Raw genomic sequence first — 20,821 nt, forward strand, 5'->3', positions numbered from 1 at the left:
AGTGGGAGGCAGAGCCAAAATGGTGGAGTAATAGGAAGTATAATGAGGTCCCTGGAAAAAACTCTTCCAAGCAAATCCAGAAACTTTACTAGACCAGATCCTCTATGATAAATTCAGAAGAAAAAAAAAATCACACATAGCCATTTTCCTGGCTTTATTTGGCAGAGAGAAGCAGACAAGTCTGTGGATAGTCTGGCCAGAGGCACACAGTGTGAAACATTTCAGGATAGAAAAGCCTACACACCAGGCAAGAACAGGTCCCAGACCCAGCATAGAAAGATTTAAATATGCATTGAGTGAGGGACAGCTGCCAACTGACAACTCTTGTCATTCACTGGGAAGCCCAGATCAAAGGGGCACCTGCAGTTTTGTCTCTTTGTTCCAGCAGAGTTTTCCAGCTGGCTGACAGTGGTGGAGTCTGATAGCAATCTACTGAAACTCCCAGAAGGAAAGCTTAAAAGCCTGTTGATCAGACTAAACCCATGTTAGGATCTTGCAGAATTCAAACTAGAGGGCAGCAAACTGTCTTTACTATATATTAGTCCATAAAGAGAACATTGAAAGCTTGGAGACCACTAAACTGAAATGTCTTTGAAATCCTAGAGTAATTACTCAGTACCTCCAAGAAGGTAACAGCAATACCAGCTCAGACATTCCCTCTAGAATTCTACATTGTCTGTCCTCAAATTAAAGCTCAAAGTCAGGAAACCAGGCCAATGCAATGAGCAAACAAAAAGAATCCTACCATTAAAAAAAACAAAACAAAACAAAACTGTAATGGTGACACTGAAGATGCATATCCATATAAATCATGCAAAGCCTCAAAGTAAAAACACAGGTTGGACATAAATTCATCTAGAAATGACTAAAGATATCAAGCAAGAGTTTAAAATATTTTTATAAATGAAATGAGAGAAATAGAGGAAAAATGGAAAAGAAATGAACATAATAAAAGAAAACTGTAAAAGGAATTCAGAATTTGATTCAAAAAGTATGAAACTTTGTTCAAGCAACAAACTCCCTGTAATTGAGAAAATACCAAAGCTAGTAACTATATGAGACAACAAGAAATATTAAGACAAAATTGTAAGACTGAAAAAATTAGCAAAAATATAAGGCAGTTTATAGTAAAAGCAACTAATGTGCAAAATAGATTGAGGAAAATAAAATCTAAGAATCATTGGACCATTTGAAAATTATGTCCCCCCCCCAAAAAAAAATATATATATATATATCTTAACCTTAAAAGATTAAAATCTTACATCTTTAAAGATAATAGCTTAGACTTAGAACTAGAGAGCACAATGTCCACTCCCCGAATGAAAATCCAAAATAAAAATTCCCATGAATGTTATGGCCAAAATCTAGACTTTTCTAGTCTGGATATTGCAAATAGCCAAAACCAAATCAAATTAGCTAAGGATTTAATGACTTTCAGCAACCATGTTAGAAAAAAAAAAGCGTAACAAAAATAGCATGCATATAAAAATGAAATTCACAAAAATATAGTTAAATGATTTTTTTTATACAACTGACTTTCCTTTTGCTTCAGATGCAGAGATATTCTACCTAGGCAAGGAAAAGCCTAGGCACCTAAACTGGAAGAGTCTTAATGTCAGAGAAAGAAGGACAAGCTCTGTGTGTGTGTGTGTGAAAACATTTTAAGAGTTATTTGTTGAATTGTCAGTGGTTTGTTACTAATCATTATGGATAATAGTAATTTGTAATCCAAAGCATGGATACCTAATAGATCCTCAAGATTCTATGAAAAGATATTGAAACCAATTCAAAAGGTAGCACATTTGGCATTTACTGAACCATAGATACCAAAAGCATCAACTAATCCTTTCTCCCTTAATAAGCCATGTTCTTCTTTTTTTCCATTTTCTCAAGCTTCAACAAATTTTAAAAATAGTAAAAAGCTTTGGAAATTAAAACTTGTCCCCAGTATTGATTTGTTACTGCTGTTTTTTGTTAGTGTTACTAACATGCAAATAAACTATATTGCTGTAATTTGGGATGTGTCAAAAATATTGGGTGCTGATAAATCCTTGAGTAACATCAGATTATAGACTTTAAAAATCTAGATTTCAGTAACTTCTTGTTTACATTCATCTAAGAATAAGCAGGATTGTTTATTTTTAGAATAGGATGGCATCTTCATCAGTTCCTGATCGGTACAGAAGGGATGCAAGCACAGAAATGATAAGAACCAAAGTTGCTCGCCGGAAATCAATTACATGGAAGGAAAACAGATATAAGAAATTTGAACAAAATAGACACTTTGGTTTAATAGATGTCAATACCACAGCTTTAGAAGACAGGAATCTTCCTCCACTGGATGAGACTATTGAGACCATTCTGGAAAAGGACACTGTCAAACCAAGTGAGTATAGCTTGTTGTAGCTGGAAAGTCATTGGAAAACTTAAGAAAGTGATCTAATTGATCCTGCTGTGGAGAAGGGGGAGCTTCAAAGTATTTCACTTACACACTTTGGTTGAAAAGTTTTAAAATATGGATGATATAAAAAAGTAACAATAGCCACTAACTACTATACATGAATTCAATAAATTTTTATTAACCACCCACTGGATGCAATGAACTATGCTAGAGATGCAAAGATTTTAAAAATTGTGTATGTGAAGGACTTAACAGCTGATAGATTGTTCAAGAGATGGAAGAGTCAATAATCTACTTTGAGCTTTGGTGATTGGGAGGGCAGTAGTGACCATCAATATAAAAGAAGAATTCAAGTTTTGTTTGGAGGGGAATGGAAGGGTGAGTAATGGTGAATTCCATTTGGAATATATTGAATGTATAAAACATTCCTGTGGAGATGGCCAAGTAATTGACGATGAAGCATTAATGTACAATCCTAGAATTTGGTTAAGAAAGAAGGGTTGCAAATATAAATTTGAGTCATTAGTATTGAAGTGACATTTGATGCAATGAACTAGAATTGGGTTTCCAGAGGAAAAAGTTGTGTGTGCATATATAATAATACGTAGTATATTAAAAGTATATGTAATGCATACAGAAACACATTTAAAGAGAACAGAAGCCCAGGGATTAAGATTTGAAGAATGTTACAGTTTGGGACTCAGAAGAAAGGGAATGTAGAAGGGAATCAAAGACAAAATAGAGTAGGGGAAGATTCATATCAGGAAAGGAAGTAAAAATGTCAAGAAGGAGGCTATTCAATAGCTTCCATTAAGGAATTGAAAAAAGATCACTGAATCTGGAAAGAATGAGACTACTTGATATTTTTAAGGATGTGTTTTCAGTAAAATTATAAAGTAAAGAAGCCAGGTTGTATTTTGTTGGATGGTGATCGTAATGGTTTTTTAAAAGCATCAATAAAACATTAGCTTTTTTTCTTTACTGAGGGCAGTGGAATTGGGGTTGGATAGAGAATGTAAAAAGTTAGGAATGTGATGTCCCAGTTAGCTCCCTGTTGACCTCAGGATCAGCCAGAGTCAGGATAAGCAAAAGTCTTTGGTCTTTAGGAGGAAAAGTGAAGGGGATTGCTCAGGCTCTGCACCTATCAACCTCCCTTCTAGTTGTCCTCCTCCAAAGTGACTCTCCACCCCCTAATCCCTCCTACAATTATTTGTATACACCAAAAGATCAAGCCAGCACTGAATAGTGAGAAGGGCCATTTTCGAAGCATATGCTAATAGAGTATTGTCCAATAGGTAATTAGCCTTAAGTGCTCAGTTGTCTGATTCCAGTGCACCTATTCAGAGTTTCAGCCCTTTACAGTAACCTTTCTGAAAGTGTCTAGGGAGGGATCATAGCAAGTCATGGTGTCTGATTTCACTTATTTTTAAGTATCTCCCATGATGTATAAGTTCCTAATAATGCCCACTGTTTTGATCTTTTTTTTTTTTTTTAAAATCCTTAAGAGTTAACTATGAATAGTCTCCGCCAGATGTTGAGTGATCAGAGAAAGGTGATGCTTCAGCAGTATAAAGAGAAAAAGCTGCTTCTGAAAATGAAAGAACAACGAGAGAAAACCCGAGGAGCAGTATTTAAAGTCGGGCTTTATAAACCTGACCCACCGCAGTTTCTTAGAACTCTTCCAGGACAGAAGACAGTGAAATCTGAACCAAAGAAGGTAAACTGACATCTTAAGTGGACAAAAATGAGCTAACTGGTATCTTTGTAAAAGTTTAAATAATAGCATACTAATAATAACTAACATTAATATAGTGCCTTAAGGGTTGAGAAAGGTTGTGTAGATATCATTTCATTTGATCCTCACAACAGCCTTGGGAAGTAGGGACTATTATTGTCCCCATTTTACAGATGAAAAAATTGAAGCAATTAGAATTTAAAGGTCTTGCCCAGGGAAATATAGTTAATAACGGTCTGCTAACTCCAACTCTAGTGCTCTGATCACTGACACTACCTCTTAATGATCAGGAATTGATGAGGTTTAACCAAATGTTGAGGTCTATGCCTAAATAAAATTAGGATTAATTGAGGTCTAGTGGCAGGTTTGGGGTATAGGAAATCAAATGGAGCTCTCCTGCAACCCCTTTGGATTCGGCACAAGGATACAAAGTTAAATGAGGTCTAGCGGTGGTGAGAGTCCCCTGTAAATGAATTTAGGTTTATTGTAGGGTTTGGAAGTAAGGTTAAAGTCTAGTTAGTAAACAGTATTAGGTAGAGGAAGAAATACACCAAAAGTGACGGGACAGAGAATCTGTGATGCAAAGCATGGTGCTCGAATGTTTCAACTCTCTGCCAAGAGATGATTCCAGCTTGGCTCTTTTATTTGCTTGAAGGAGCATATGGGTGGAGCCCAGGTTGATTCCTCAAGGGCCAGAACCCACCAGGTGGGGGTTGGGAAACCTGAGCAGATCATTAGAATGGGGGCTGGGTACAGCCCAAACTGGCTCAGATCCAGATTTCTCCCCTTGGAATACAAAAGAATGGTTTTGACCAGATCTTATAAATCAAAGGTCAGTCCCAGAAGAAGTTGGAGGTCAGAAAGGCATCTTAAAGGGGCCACCCCCCCATCAAAATGACATGTACAAACTAACTTAATGAATTAAGAGGTTGATAGGAAGTTTCTATTCTAAAATAACTTTATTTCTACAAGGAACATAATTAAGAAATGAGATTTTTAGAGACTAAAAAATAGATGAGTGACACTAGAAGATTGGGATTTATAATTAAAAAGTCTAAAATGCAGGTAGAAATAAAGAATTAACCAAAAAATAATGTGGAATAAGCTGAGTAGAATGTGTAGGTTAAATTTGAATATCATTCCAGAAGGCAAAAATAAGCCCATTTAGCCACTCTAAATTTTAACTTATTTTTCCCAAGACTTTCAAAAAGCATTGACATATTTCTTTGCCAGAGAATTATTATTTATTTTCAGTGAATCAGCTTGTAAGTTTGCATCTACAGAAATGTTGTAACATTAGCTGTTATTTGAGTGGGAAATGCCTAATATAAATACATAGGATTTTTTAATTGAGTGGAGGATTAATGAGCTCTCTCTGTTTATTCTTTTGTTTGCAAAAAAAAAAAAAGGATTTGGAAATGAGAATATACAATTAATATGTTTTCAGATAATACCAAGTTCTTCTATATATTGAAATGCCAAACTTGTTGGCATAAACTGCAAGAAGACATCACAAAGTTTTTTGATAAAGGCAGAAAATATGTTGTTAGTTTTTGTATATAAAAGATAACACGTTTTTAAAGAATAATCCTTCTAAACTAATGATCTATTAGTTATATTCTTGGAGGCTTTTTGGACTGTTTGTAAAGCCCTCAACCCTGCATTCTGAGGCCAAAACAATAGGTATCATTAGGAAGGGTGTTTAAAGCAGAGTAGATAGTTTTAGATCTTAAGGTGAAATAGCATATGTAGAAAAGAATCAAAGATAAAATAGAATCTTTGTATACTTAGAATATATAAATTCTGATCTCTGGGCCTTCAGAAAGAAACTAGAACAGAAGAGATACAAAGAGGGGCCATTAAAATAATTAATTCAATATTTTGACAGGTATCTCAGGAGAATAGGCATACCTACTTCCCCCTCCTCCTTTCAGGTATGAAAGACTAAACTAAATTGATATATTTAATGTTTTATAAAAATAATGGGAATAGATGGTGTCACTACTCTGATCATTTTTCCCAAATGATTTTCTAGAATTTCACTTAGCACATAATAAGTTTTAAAAATTTCACTAGTCCAAGCTTCTGCTAAAATAGGTAATAAAATCAAGCATTTAAATTATTTAATAGTTAATTACATTAGTTTCATAAAGAATTTTAGGATATATCCAAGTGGATCACTAATCTTTTGAGATTAATTTTATGTAAACAACCACATATTTTCTATTAGATATCCTTCTCTGCCACCATAAGAGACAGAACAGTAGATTGAGACCACTGAGTCCATTCATTGGGGCAGTTATTCAGTATGTCCAATATTGTAATTGTAACAATAAACTTTCTAAACACAATTGTTAACAGTGCTACAGTGTTTATTTTTATGCTTTTCTAAAATTCATTTCATTCATGATTCAGGTAAATTGGAATTATGCCATTTGTAAATTTAATTTACCTTTTAAAATCTAATAATGCTATCGGAATACTCGAATTGCTTTCTTCTTTTAAACAATTAAAATCAGTTGTAATGTTATTCAGTACATTGTCTAGATTAGTGTGGACCAAAACATGTGATGTTATCTTTATGGGTGAACTATAACTTTAATAGGCAGCCCAAATATTACCTATCCTTTTGGGGGGGGGGGGGAAGACAGGGTTAAGTGATTTGTCTAGGGTTATACAGCTAGTATGGTTGAATTTGAACTTAGGTCCTCCTGATTTCAGGGTCTGTGCTCTATCCATTGTACCACTTAGCTGCTTCTTGTCTATCCTTTTAATCTCAAATCTCCTTTTTGTCATTTAGTCTGTTAGACTTCAGTAGTAGTAAGTATGACTGTAGGTGCTACTAGCAAGTTGAATTATTAGAACAACAAAATTTAACTTTCGGGGGGGGGGAGTTCAGTGAGATTTGTGATAAAGAGAGTAGAATTCAGGGTTTTTGCTGCTATAGTAGATGAGATAAACACCAGTTTTGATTTGTCTGAATTGGGTGTTTGATCCAAGAAATCTTCAGTGATATAGAATTCATTAAATTTATGTTTGCCTTTAACTTCTTACATTTACATAGTGTGCAAGTTTCTTATCTTTGAGTGATAAGGAGAATGTAAAGGTTAAAGCAATTACACCAGTGCCTTTCCCCAAATGGAGTATTTGAAAATCTGACTTGGGAAAACAGGATTAGTAGACATGTATTTGATCCCAAAGGACAGAAGCTGGTGCAGTAACAGGAAGTCAGAAATAGGTAAATTTAGGGTTGATTTAGGGAACAATAAAAAGCATTTAAGATAGTTCAGTAGGTTGCCTCAAGAAATTGTGGTTCCCCCTCCATCCTCTACCCTCAAAAGAGATATTTGTAGGCTAAAGTTAGATAGAAAAGATGCTATTTTAGTTAGACATTGGATTAGATGACTTCTAAGATCCATTCTAACTCTTGAGTTTCTCTGATTCTAAGTGACATGTCCAATTAGATCATACCTTAGAATTATTTGAAAAAATTCTTTCTTCAGCAAATATTTTTAAAAATAACATGTAATTTGTGAACCTGCATGTAAAAACTTAGTTTTTAAAACAAATACTACTAAAGCTGTAAAGCTGCTTTACTTCTGAGGAATTTATTTCTTATTCAGGAAAACAAAAACCTAAATAGAAGACTCTCTTTTGCTTTCAATTTCATGGAATATGATTGAAAAGATGGAACATTTAACTAAAAAAATAAAAAGAAAGGGCCCAGAAGTACATCCCTTGGACATTAGATTTTTTTTCATTTACTCTAGGCTATTCAGACCTCTGTACGGATCACAAGGTCAAAGGCCAAGGACCATGTGGAGCAGCCAAAGGTATTTTAATATGTTTATGAAGTCTTTTTGTTGTCTTTTCAAAGAAGCAGTATACATTTTCAAATTTTTGCTTGTAGATTTTTAGCATCTGTAAGTGTTAATTCTATGAAAATTTTAGACTGATTAGCCCTTCAACTAACTGCTGTAATAAGATTTGGTCATTGCAGATGGCCATATTAGTGACAAGTATTTGCAAAAAGATCACCATGAAAACACTTCCAGCGTTTATACCAACATTACTTGCTAAAATGCTAGTAAAGTTCTATATAAAATTTAATGAAACCTATTAAATCAATATATATTCTGATATTTGGTGAATGATGCAAAAGTTGAAGAAAAACTAAGGATAGAAAGAAATGTGTGGAAAATATGGCTCATAAGAAACAAAAGAAGCTAAATATTGATAATTTATATTGAAATCTCCTGCCACTGTATCATAAACATTTTCTTAAAAATCCTAAGTGCTACACATGGTAAGCAAAGTCAGTACTAGTAAGAATTGAATTAACTATATTATAACAAAGATTTGATGTTGACATAGGAGTTATCCCTGAGTTATCTGTCTTTGTTCAGTCTAGCCATCAAGTTCTCAAAACTGATAAGAACAAAATAAGAATTGTTTGTTTGATTTTAAAGAAAAATGAGAAAAAGATGAATGAATGGAAAGGCACTTATTAAGCTTTTACTACATGTAAATTCTGTGCTAAACAATGAAATTACATGGAGGAAAGCAAGCAGTATCCAACAATCGATCTCAGAGAGATCTCTTTGTGCTTATTGTTGATTTCAAAAAAGTATTTAATTTCATAGAACAAAACTGCCACAGAAGCTCTTATAGCAAGATTTTTTAATCTCTATATCAAGATCATTCATAATTCCTTGGAAGTCATAAAAGAAATCACACTATTCATTAACCCTCTAAGAAAACCTCAGATGAGACATAAAATAGGGAGATGGATGCTCACTAAATGTGATAGAGGCAATCCAGGAAAGAGTTCAGATAAAGAAGACATCCCTTGTGACTCATGATGGGAAAAAAAAATGCTATCTATCTCCAGAGATAACTAATGTTTTTTGTTTTGTTTTGGTTTTTTGGTGTTTTTTTTTTTTTTAATTAATTTTATAATTATAAATTTTTGACAGTATATATGCATGAGTAATTTTTTTTCATAACATTATCCCTTGTATTCATTTTTCCAATTTTCCCCTCTGTCCCTCTACTTCCTCCCCTAGATGACAGGCAATCCCATACATTTTACATGTGTTACAATATAACCTAGATAAATATATATGTGTAAATCCAATTTTCTTGTTGCATGTTAAGAATTGGATTCCGAAGGTGTTAGTAACCTGGGTAGATAGACAGTAGTGCTAACAGTTTACATTCAATTCCCAGTGTTCCTTCTCTGGGTGTAGTTGTTTTTGTCCATCATTGATCAGCTGGAAGTGAGTTGGATCTTCTTTATGTTGAAGATATCCACTTCCATCAGAATATAATTTCATACAGTATTGCTGTTGAAGTGTATAGTGATCTTCTGGTTCTGCTCATTTCACTCAGCATCAGTTCATGCAAGTCAGAGAGAACTGATGTTGAGATGAACTGATAAATTTTGAATGCAAATTGAAGTATAACTTTCTTATATTTTTTTATTTTTCTTTTTTTAAAAATGGCTAATATGAAAATGTTTTATATTATTTCACAAGTTTAATTGCTATCATATTGTTTCAAGGTTGAGGAGAGAGGGAGAGAATTTGGAACTCAAAATTTTAAGAATGTCAAAAATAAATATTAAATTTGAATGTTAAGAGGAGGAAGGAAGGAAGAAACGACATTCCATGTGGATAGTGAAGTTCTCCAGGCTCTTCTGCTCACGGATGGAATTTCAATCTCCAAAGCCTCTCTGTAAATATTCAAAGGAGTTTGGTCTGTCTATTTACATAGGAGAGATCAAGGGGACTGAGAAAATCTTTTGCACAGATTTCAACAGACCCTTTGATAGATCCTTTGCTCAGTAGATGGTATTTTTGGGACAGATAGCCTGACAGTGAGCTAGACTTAGAAAGGAGGCAAATGGAGCAGATTGCTTTGGGGAAATTACAAAACTCTTTCATTATCCCAAGCTTCCCATGAAAGCAAAGATCCATTCTTTTTATACTAAAGTTTTACTGATGTTTCAGTGTGGCAGAACAGCAGTACCTCCAAAGAACCAAGGGCAGTGGTGACAAATGGTGAGTCTTAGCAGTCCACAAGATATAATCAAGGAAGAACTGAAGAAGAATAGCAGTAAAGAATGTCAAGAGGAATTTGTGTAAGGGAAGAGAAGATGGCTTGGTCACATGACAAGAGAGATGAAAGATAGACATCCAGAGTATCCACTGATGCCCTCCTTATAGTAGAAGAAAGTGAGGAAGGCCTCTAGGATGGTGGATGGACTCCCTCCGTGGTGAATTGTTAGAACAACATAGACAAGTCACACTGGATGTGCTGCAGTCTTGTATCACTGGAGATCAATGAAATCACAATAATCACTTGATTATTTTTTATGTAGTATTTGAGGTTGAAAAGCAGGACGAGTAGATGGTAGTATGTTTATTTTATTGGTAAGGAAACTAGGGCTTAAGAGTAAAGTAATTTGCCCAAGGTCATAACAGGTGAGACTAGAACTAGATCTTCTGATTTCTAGCCTGATAGGAGTTATGGGTAATCTGAGGTATAAATGAACAGTTAACTTCCAAGAAATTAACGGAACCATGTAGTTGGCCCTTCATTTTCATTTAATAATAGTTAAATGTATTGGGATCATGCTATGTGCTGAAGAGAGAGAGACACAAAAATATACTTTACTTCCTTCCCTTAAGGAACTTAACATGTAAGAGGGGAACATAAATTATGTATTCATAATTCATACGCTGTTTATTGAAGGAAAAAGAGGTCACTTCTACCTAACAATATAACATGTGAGCTGGGCCTTGAAGGATGAGCAGGCTTTTGGCAGTTATAGATGCAATGGATAGAGAAGGTGTTACAAGGAGATTGAGAAGCATGTCCAATAACATGTAAGTGGAAAATGTAAGACATTTTCAGGGTGTGGTAAAATCCAGATTAGCTAAGGCTTAGAGTGTATGTGCATATATATGAGAGTCATGGGAGGCAGGGCTTTCTGAAAGGTAGCTTTCATGCTGTTAGCAGTGATAGAACAAACCCTCAAAATCCTAGTCATCACAGGACTCTAATGATGATAACCCCAAACAATTGATCTTTCCTCATATAATGTCTATCAGACTTTTGCTCTCTTCTCCTTTTATTCTGATAATTCTGTTGATGATTTCCTTCCTTAGCTATATGGCTCTGAACTTTGTAGATTTAGGTTCAGTATAAGGAAGAACTTTTTAAAAATTAGATCCATAAATAAAATAGATTGCCTTAAGAGGGATTGAGTTTTAAATCTTCAAGCAAAGGCTAGATGAGCACTCATTGGGTAAATAGTTGAAAGATTTCTTTTTTAGCTATGACTTGGGCTAATTGGCCTCTGAGATCCCTTCCAACACTGAGATTCTATATTTATCCTTTATTGTTCTATGTCACTTTGGCCTTTGTTGTCATTTATGTTTTGTTCAAGTTTTTGTGGAAGAGCTCAGTTTAGCACCTATTAATTTTTAATAGATCTATGTCGACCAGGTCAATAATGGGCACAATATGGAAGCAGTCCAACCTAGCCAGAATCCAACTTCTGAACACCATTCTAGCAAAGAAAGGAAAGGTATGAAGATTTTGGAATTATATGTGTTGAGACTGACACAAGAATAGTTTCCTGTATTCCAAGGAGAATTTAATTTCACTAATAAGAACTTTTTCATCACAGTTCTACAACAAGATATGAGAGTGACTAGATCAGCAGCAAAACAGATCCCTAAATTAGCTTCATCTCTTCCAGTGAGAAGGGCAGTGCCAAAACTTGTTAATGGTGAGTAAAATGTTGATCATAGATTTATCAGATAAACTGAAATATTCTAGTCACTAATGGTTTGTATGGCTAATATTTCAAATTGAAAGGTGTATGTGTGTTTAATTTTTTAATGGTAGAACAAGGGGAAAAAGGTTAAAAAAAAAGCTTAAAGTGTATTAACTTAATTGTTCATCTCTATATTATGGTAGGTTCTTCAATGACAATCCTTCCAAGATAATGCATTTTTATAATTTTCTTTAATCTCTCTCAAGTAAGAGCATATTTACTTAGTTATAATATCTTTTGTCAAATAAAATCGAATATTTTTATTTAATCTTTTAGAAAACCAACTAGAAAGAAAAGCACCAACTGAAGAAAGACCTCCTTCAAAGATTGAACTTAAAGCTAACAAAATAAAGGTATGAATTTAATCTATCAAAGAGTTAAATAATACTGTATCATTAATCCCCCAAAACAATACCTGGCCTTTAGTTATGTGGCTTCCCCACCACTGGACATCAAAATCAAAGTCTGGAAATTAGCCATACAGCTTATTCTTCAGGAATGGATTGGACCATTTGGCCAACATGGTTCCTTAATTCTTAAGATTATGTAGGTCTGAGATTCTATGATATAACCTTTTACTTAGCTAGGCTCTTTTTATAAACTCATTGTTATTTCCTCACTAAATCCTGGAATTTTGGAACTGGGATGACAGTCAGAGATCATTTAATTATTTTCCTGCGGCCAACCTCAAGAAGAATGCAAGTTTCTTAAAAGCAAGGGACTTTGTTTTAAGGAATTGTTTTTTTGTTTTTGTGTCCCCAGCATGTACCTGGCATACAGTAGGCAATTAATACATATTGAATGGTAGAGGAGAGGTATGCCTTTGGAAACCTCAAGTACCTAAAGTTACTGGAAAAAGAAAGCAAAAATTGAGAAAACAGTGGCAGTTTGAGTAGGTTAAGTGTCTGGCTTGCAGACTTTTTCTTAAACATCTTGGCTGTTTCATGAAAGATACTCCATCTCTTGACTCCTGGTAGTCTTTATGACTGTTCTCCAGACCTGGAATGCTCTCTTCTCTGCTCCAACCACTAACCTCTCTGGCTTCCTTTAAGACCCATCTAAAATCCCACCTTCTATAGAAAGCCTTCCCTATATAGATAGTAGGTGCTTAAGTTTATTGATTAATTGGTTGGCATTTTTTAGGTATCTTAAAGCATACAGATTAAACAACTATACATGTGTAATATGAATTAGGAAGATTTGGGTTCAGTTCTTGCCTCTCAGCAAGATATGTAATCATCACCATGGTACATCTCATCTGTGAATTCCCTACAGTAATGAAGTTATAAGCCCAGTCCTTATTATTATCATCAATGCTTTTATAATAGAGGAAGATTGGTAAGAGGACAAAAAGGAATATGAAAATAGAAGAAGGCTGCTATAAAAAAGATACTGTTTATAAATAAGAAACTGGATCCATTTTATGTCCTGTAACCTGTCCCATAATTCCAATAGCCCAGGCTTTGAAAATTTTGGAGTACCAAGGTTTGTGTTTTCTTCTCTTCATGTGTTTAGTGGAATACTTTAAGGAAAAAGGGAGAGAGTACTGATGATGTTATTAATTGGTTGTATAATATAGTTTACCAAAAAAGAACTAGAGTACATTATGAAATACAAAATGGATAATTTTGATTATATTAAATTTTATAGTTCTTAAAAAAAAAAAAAAAACCAAAAAAAAAAAAAAAACAAAACAAAACTATGCAGTCAAGATTAGAAGGGAAGCAGAAAACTGGAGGAAAATTTTTATATCCAAGATTGCATTCCTAAAATATAGAGAGAATTGACTCAAATTCTATAAGCTATTCTCCGATTGCTAAATAGTCAAAGGATATAAACAGACAATTTTCAGACAAAGAAATTAAAACCATTTCTACTTATATGAAAAAAATGTTCTAGATCATTATTGATCAGAGAAATAAAAATTAAGCCAACTCTGAGGTAATAGAGACAATTATATAGCTTACCAAGATTTTCTATAATGCCTTGATTTCTCATTAGGCATAACACTTCCACCATTGGAATTGGCTAACCACATGAAATCACTTTGTTGGAGCACAATGGCTAGGAAACGTGAAATGAATGTTCAACAGCAGATTAATTTGCTGAGTGTATTATCAGATAAATTTATCTGGAGAAAAGGAAAGTCTGAGATTCCATTGGCATTAATAACTCCCAGCAAAGAAATTCCTTCTACAGATATAGATTGCCACCTTAATTATAGAGAGATTGTGATTTGCCCAGATTTACACTAGGTAATCCAGGGCTCACTCTCTTTCCAAATTTCCTGTTTCCTCTCTATTTATAGCCTCCTACCCTTATCCATTCATTTAACTTGTCATAACCGAGTAACTGTTAACCCATTATTACTATTATTTAAATCTAGGATCTTCCTTCCAAATTTGGTGGGAAAGAAAATTCATCAAAGGACCCACTCACTGAAGGACCTTCTCATAAATCTGGAAAATCGCCAACAGAAGAAATTGCTGAATTTCTTGGAAAAGACTACTTATCAGAAATAAATGTTGCTTCCCAAGTGAGAGGGAAATCTTCCTTTGCACCTGAAAATTTTGTATTTCAACCACTAGATAATCTAGTGAACTACAGAATGAAATCTTTTTCCCCAGTAAAAGACCAAACTTGTGAGGCACCTGGTTTTTTCTGGAGTCCTTTACAAATTAAAGAGTAAGAACTTAATTTTAATTATTTTTATTATAGTTTACTTTTTAAAAAAATTTTTTTATTAATTTTATAATTATAAATTTTTTTTTGACAGTTCATATGCATGGGTGATTTTTTTTTTTTTTAACAACATTATCCCTTGTACTCACTTCTATTCCGAATTTTCCCCTCCTTCCCTCTACCTCTTCCTCTAGATGACAGGCAGTCCCATATATCTTAAATGTGTTATAGTATATGCTAGATTATAGTTTACTTTTTGCCAAGTTGTGTGATAAAAATTAGTGACTTATATTTTGTTTACTCTTTTTGTTGTTGTCATTTTTTTAAAATAAATACTACATAACTGTAATTTCTTACATTCACGGGATGTTTTTTTGTCCTTATCCTTCCAAAGGTTCTAGTAAGGGACATTTTCTATTGGATTTTTTGAGGGGGAGCTGAAAGAAGGTTTTTACTCTTCAATGCAGTCTTTGTTTTCAGTGCAAATCTTTTTTGCTTATCAGTATTGCCAGAAACAATTGCTAGGAAAGCACAATTGTAATAATAACATTTCAGAAGTGCTTATTTCTAGAACTTTGCTCTAGAATTCGCCTCTAGAAATAAGAAAACAAGTGTCAAGATACTTTGTAAAAGAAGGAAAGGAAAGCAAAGATAACAATATGGTTACAAAGTTATTTTGCAGTGGCCATCAGCGATTTTATCTTCCATTATTAAAGATCATTTATTGGGTAGTAATTTTCTTTAGTAAATTTCTTACCTTCAGAGACAAATAGACGGCTTATTGTATAGAGCACTGGGACTGGAGTAAGGAAGATCTGAGTTCAAAATAGGCCTCTGAATCATTAATCTCTGTTTGCCTAATTCGTTGGAGAAGAAAATAGCAAATCAGTCTAGTATTTTGATCACAAAAACCTCCACACAGGGTCACAAGTTTGAACTTGAACAAGTTTCATTTTAATACTCCAATAAGATGCTAATGAATCTTAGAATTTCTTTGATTCATAATAAATATGGAAAGTGCCTATACATAAGACTTTTTTTTTAAGAAAGTAAAACTTTTAAACAATATGTTACTTTGAAATCAGTATGTAGAGTTATGTTTATTTTCCATGTTATTGAAAGTAATTTTTGTTTGTTTTAGTGATAATTCTCAGGAAATGAAAAGAGAAACTTTGGAAGAAAGTACAACTCACTCTAATGACCCAGCTCATCAGGATTTGATTGATTTGCAAAGTCCTCCAAGATCGCAAGAAATCCTGAATAAAGGTATAATAAGTAAACTGGTTAAATTTTGATCTGTTTGATCTCTTTGGTATTTGATCTAAATCACATGTCAGAAATTACACTAAATAGATTCGGGAAACAAAGTGGATGCATTCAGCTTTGGGACATGTTGAATTTGAGATGTCTATGAGACATCCAGTTTAAAATGGCCAATAAGCAGTTGATTTATGGGGACTGCAGCATAAGAAAGAAACTAGAGCTTTAATCTAGAGTCATCAACATTGAAATAAAAATTAAATAAAATATTGAGATAAAAATTAAAATATAATAAGAATTAAGCTGATAAACTCACCCAGAGATAGAGCTTTGGGATAGACCTTGTGTACCCCGATATCACATTTTACACACACACACACACACACACACACACACACACACACACACACACACATACGTACGTCTGCTGCCTCTAGGGGAAGAAAATAGAAATGAAAAATCAAAAGATTTGTGAAAGTTAGTTACCACAGAGGGAAACTATTTTACAAACTTGAATTTTCATAGTTATGATTTTGAGGCTTTGTTTCTTTTTTTTAAATTATAGATCATCTTTCAAATGAAAATGGAGATACAAAAATAGATTCATGTAACCTTCCATTAAGGTCATCTATCCCTTTGAATGAAATAAATGAACATCAAGCAGCACCACCACAACATGATGTAGCATATTTCAGGTTTGTCACTTTGATTTTTGGCAGCTAAAGATTTTTGATTTAGCTTAATAAATCTTTTATGAATTATTTATTATGCAGAAGACAAGCATTAGGAGAGAGATAAAGTAGGAATGAGATCTGATTCCTGCCGCAGTGGAGCTTGTAGTCATTTGGGGTATAATGTACATTGATAACTGTAATGGTAAATTTATGTTAAAAGTACATTGAAAACAGTGTAAAAGTGCTTTGTGAATTGTCAAAGGTGGAAATCCAAGAGAAGGGCTCATGAAAAACCTCATTTTGGACTTATTGTTTCAGTTGGATTTTGAAGGATGGACAGAAATTGAATAAGTGAAAAAAGGGAGAGATGTGTTCTAGGCATTAGAAATATGAGCAAAAGTATTAATCAGAAAGAACAGGATAACTTTGGGAAAAGACAGAGTTCATTTTATCTAGGATATAAAAATTAAGATGCATAATGTTCTGACTGCTCTGACTAGGTTGATCCCTATGAGAAGTCAATAGAGAGAAATCTAGATGAGTCACATCAAAAATTGATGGAGGTACTCTTCAAGGTTGATGTTGTGATGAAGGTGTATCCAGTTTTGCAATTGCTTAATAAGTAACTTCAATTTTAAATTTAAGTGTTCCATACCATATTCTGTGTATAAGATAATTATATTTAAAAAAATGAATACTTATTAGTACTATACACACCCATCCCATTTTGTGTATGAATATGGGAATGTTTAATTATATTCAACTACTAGGGAATAGGGAAACAGTTGTAAAATTAAAATATTTCTATCATAATTAGACATATTCTTCAATCAGAAACTGAGAGATTAACAGGATTCTGCCATGAATGGGAAAATAAACTAACACTGGATATTCCTGATGATGGTAAGAAGACATCATTTATGTAGTATGGTCTTGAATTTATTTTAGTGGGGTTTTGTTGTTGTTGATGATTGTTAAATTTAAAAATATATATTTTTATTGTATTTTTAAATATTGATTTTCTTGTATTTCTCTGCTAGAATGAAATATGACTAATAGAACATAAATAATTTGTCCCATTTGATCTAAATCATACTGTGGCTTAAACCTTTTGCCAGTTTTATTTGTTGCCCAGTAATCTGACTTCAAGCTTTACACTCAACTAAAGTTGTTTACAACTTAACTTAAATAAAATATTGTTATTAAAGCACACTTCTGATCATGTCACCCATACTCCATTCTCACACAGTAACGTCCAAGTGACTCCCTATTGCCTCTTATTTATTAGACAGTTTGCTTTCCAGGAAGAGCACTGGGTCTAGTCAGGAAGACCTGAGTTCATATCTGGCCTTAGACATTTACAAGCTAACAAAGTCACTTCATGTCATTCATCTATTTTATTTTCCTCAGCAATAAGAAGGATACAATAATGACAGCTACCTCTTAAGGCTGTTGTGAGGATCAAATGAGATAGTAATTATAAAATATTTTAGCATAGTGTTTGGCACACAGAGTAGGCACTTAATAAATGTTTGTTCCTTTCCTTTTCCCCCACCCCTTGCCAAATTAGCCTCTTAAAAAAAGAAATAGTCTGACTAAACTAATTGGCAGATTCTCCACATATTTTCTTCCACAGGAAATAACAAGATTGTTCTCAATAAATGCCTAATTGATTAAAAAAAAAACAAAAAACAATTAGCCTCTTGGTTGTATGACCCATTTAATCCCTCAATAATTTCCCTTCCCTCCCCAGGGCAGCTTTCTAAGAGTATAAATTTTTTGGGAGGAGGGAAAAGATGATGAGGCATTCAGACTTAAATGATTTGCTCAGGGATGCAGCATCTGAGGCTGGATTTGAACTGGGGTCCTCCTGACCCCAGGGCCAGTGTTCTATTCGCTGTGCCACCTAGTTGCCCTTGTAACACTATAAGTTACAGAATAATTGCCTGTCTATATTGGTATTGGTAGAATGAATTTTCTATACCAGTTTCAGGTCTGGACTTCCTCTTCCCACCTCAAATAATTCCTCCATACATAACCCCTGTCCCCAATGAAGAAAATTGGGGTTTGGAATCTTTACTGCATAGTTAAGTGGCAGCTTTTGTTTTCATGCTTATTGAATGAACTTTTTTTTAAACCTTTTTTTCAAATAGCCAAAGATCTTATTCGCACAACAATAGGTCAAACAAGGCTCCTTATAAGTGAAAGATTCAAACAGTTTGAAGGATTGGTGAATGATTGTGAGCATAATTGTGGCCAAAAGAAGATTACTTGCATGGATCTGGATGGATTTTGGGATATGGTTAATTTTCAAGTGAGTAGTGTCTATTGGAAATTTAACTCAAAAATATAGTTTGTTCCATTAACATAATAATAATGCTTAATATATGGAAAGGGAGTCTGGATTTTTCCAAGAATGGTAATAATCCATAGTCACAGTATGCTTAAAAGTGAATTTTAAATTGAGTACTATTGGGTACTGCTTTCAACTTTTTCTAGATACTACTTTCTTTCCAAGGATATTTATTAAGAATTCAAAGTCTGAAGGTTTTACCTACCATTTTAGGATAAAGAAATGATCAAAGAAACTTTGTTTAGAAGCATGTGTGTTTTGGAAATGCAAGCATAACTGCACACTGATACAATATCACTATCCTAAATTCCTTTATTAGATTTTTTTTTAAATGAACTTGTTACTTAAGAATAATTTGTAGATATTATTTCCTCATTTCTTCTTTAACTTGAGGGTACCAGTCAGTCACTAATAACATTTATTACCTGTGTTTATCTTATACTGCCTTTAGTGTATTTATTTCTATGTCATTACTGTGATTGGAAAGTAGATGGGTGATAGGTATTTCCTGTCTGATGCAGTCCAGACGAGACATCTAGCTAGTTAGATAACTAATCCAAGTTCCTATAGAATTAGAAATAGTTAAAACTGGGGCCTAAGTTTCCACTTCTTCAATATTTCATTCCAGAATTTTACTACTGATTTTAATTGTCCATTATAAATTTATTAGATTGTTAGGAGCAGCTAGGTGGCACAGTAGATAGAGCACCAGCCCTGAACTCAGGAAGACCTGAATTCAAATCTGGTCGCAGACACTTAACACTTCCTAGCTGTGTGACCCAGGACAAATCACTTAACCCCAATTGCCTCAGCAAAAAAAAAAAAAAAAGATTGTGAATTTCTATTCATAAGGATCCTAATGTTATTGGAATTGTTTAATCAGTCACTGTTGTCTTAGATTTATAAATAGTTGAATTTTGTCTGTCAATAGGTAGAAGATGTGAACAAAAAGTTTGAAAAACTGAGTAAGCTCCAGGAATCAGAATGGCAGGAAAAAAATACCGTAAATCAAAAAGTTATTCGGGTAAGCTGGTGACCTCAAAATCTGGTCTCAACTCTTTTGCAGCATTTTACTTAAATATTTTTATTATTCAGCTTTAAAAATATTTAGTAGACAATTTTTTTTTTTATCACTAAATAGAATTATTCAACAAACCTTTATCACACACTTAATATGTATATAAGGCACTATGTAGAGTCTCCAGCAAAATAAGATTCCTACCCTTAGGAATTTAGTAAGAGAAAGAAGATATACAAATGCCATCCATGCATATTTCTTGTCATGGCCAAACCCTTTACATTATTTCGATATCATTCCTTCCCAACTTCTCCAGCTGATTGCCTACACTATCATCTATCCCATTTCCCCCTAATTTACATCTTTCCTTCCCTTCTATCAAAAGTCAAGCCCAGGTACTCTCCATCATTTAAAAAAAAAAAAAAAAATGTCTTCCTTGGAGCCTATCATTGCTCTAGATATCATCTGATATCTCCCTTCCCTTTCTCAGCCAAACTCCTACATTTTTACATTGCCTTGATATCTTTGTATTTTTTAACTTAAAGCTCTGCAATCTGACTTCTGACCTCCTTCACTGTGAATATTCTTTACAAAGTTACTAAAACCTGATATCTTCTTTTCTGTACTCTTCTTTCTTGATCTCTATCGCATTTAACAGGGTTGATCACCTTTCTAGATACTCTGTCTTCTGAGTTTTTATAAATGATGCTTCTCTGAACTCTTTCTCAATCTCCTTTAGTAACTATAATTGTACTCCAGGATTTTTGTGATCCTTCTTCTCAATTATATACCCTTAGGAACATCATCCTTCACATAGTTTTAATGATTATCTCTCCAGATGGCTCCTAGATC

At 33.7% G+C, this 20,821-nt stretch overlaps 1 protein-coding gene across 2 annotated transcripts in view; it reads left to right on the top strand.

Annotated features, from left to right (window-relative positions):
* DLGAP5 (DLG associated protein 5) overlaps nucleotides 1-20,821 on the top strand; it is a 36,606-nt gene that overhangs the window by 8,456 nt on the left and 7,329 nt on the right. Inside the window, exons 2-13 of one of the 2 annotated variants that reach the window (XM_074290973.1) lie at nucleotides 2,146-2,386; nucleotides 3,907-4,118; nucleotides 7,907-7,969; nucleotides 11,634-11,730; nucleotides 11,833-11,934; nucleotides 12,259-12,335; nucleotides 14,369-14,667; nucleotides 15,806-15,930; nucleotides 16,490-16,619; nucleotides 17,416-17,501; nucleotides 18,752-18,912; nucleotides 19,883-19,975. In XM_074290973.1, the coding sequence (XP_074147074.1) occupies nucleotides 2,152-2,386; nucleotides 3,907-4,118; nucleotides 7,907-7,969; nucleotides 11,634-11,730; nucleotides 11,833-11,934; nucleotides 12,259-12,335; nucleotides 14,369-14,667; nucleotides 15,806-15,930; nucleotides 16,490-16,619; nucleotides 17,416-17,501; nucleotides 18,752-18,912; nucleotides 19,883-19,975 (1,680 nt within the window). In that variant the 5' untranslated portion in view covers nucleotides 2,146-2,151. The remainder of the gene's footprint in view (nucleotides 1-2,145; nucleotides 2,387-3,906; nucleotides 4,119-7,906; nucleotides 7,970-11,633; nucleotides 11,731-11,832; nucleotides 11,935-12,258; nucleotides 12,336-14,368; nucleotides 14,668-15,805; nucleotides 15,931-16,489; nucleotides 16,620-17,415; nucleotides 17,502-18,751; nucleotides 18,913-19,882; nucleotides 19,976-20,821) is intronic. The other variant, XM_074290974.1, reaches the window with a different exon arrangement.

The sequence above is a fragment of the Sminthopsis crassicaudata genome, chromosome 2, assembly GCF_048593235.1.
Source record: "Sminthopsis crassicaudata isolate SCR6 chromosome 2, ASM4859323v1, whole genome shotgun sequence".
Classification (NCBI taxonomy): domain Eukaryota; kingdom Metazoa; phylum Chordata; class Mammalia; order Dasyuromorphia; family Dasyuridae; genus Sminthopsis; species Sminthopsis crassicaudata.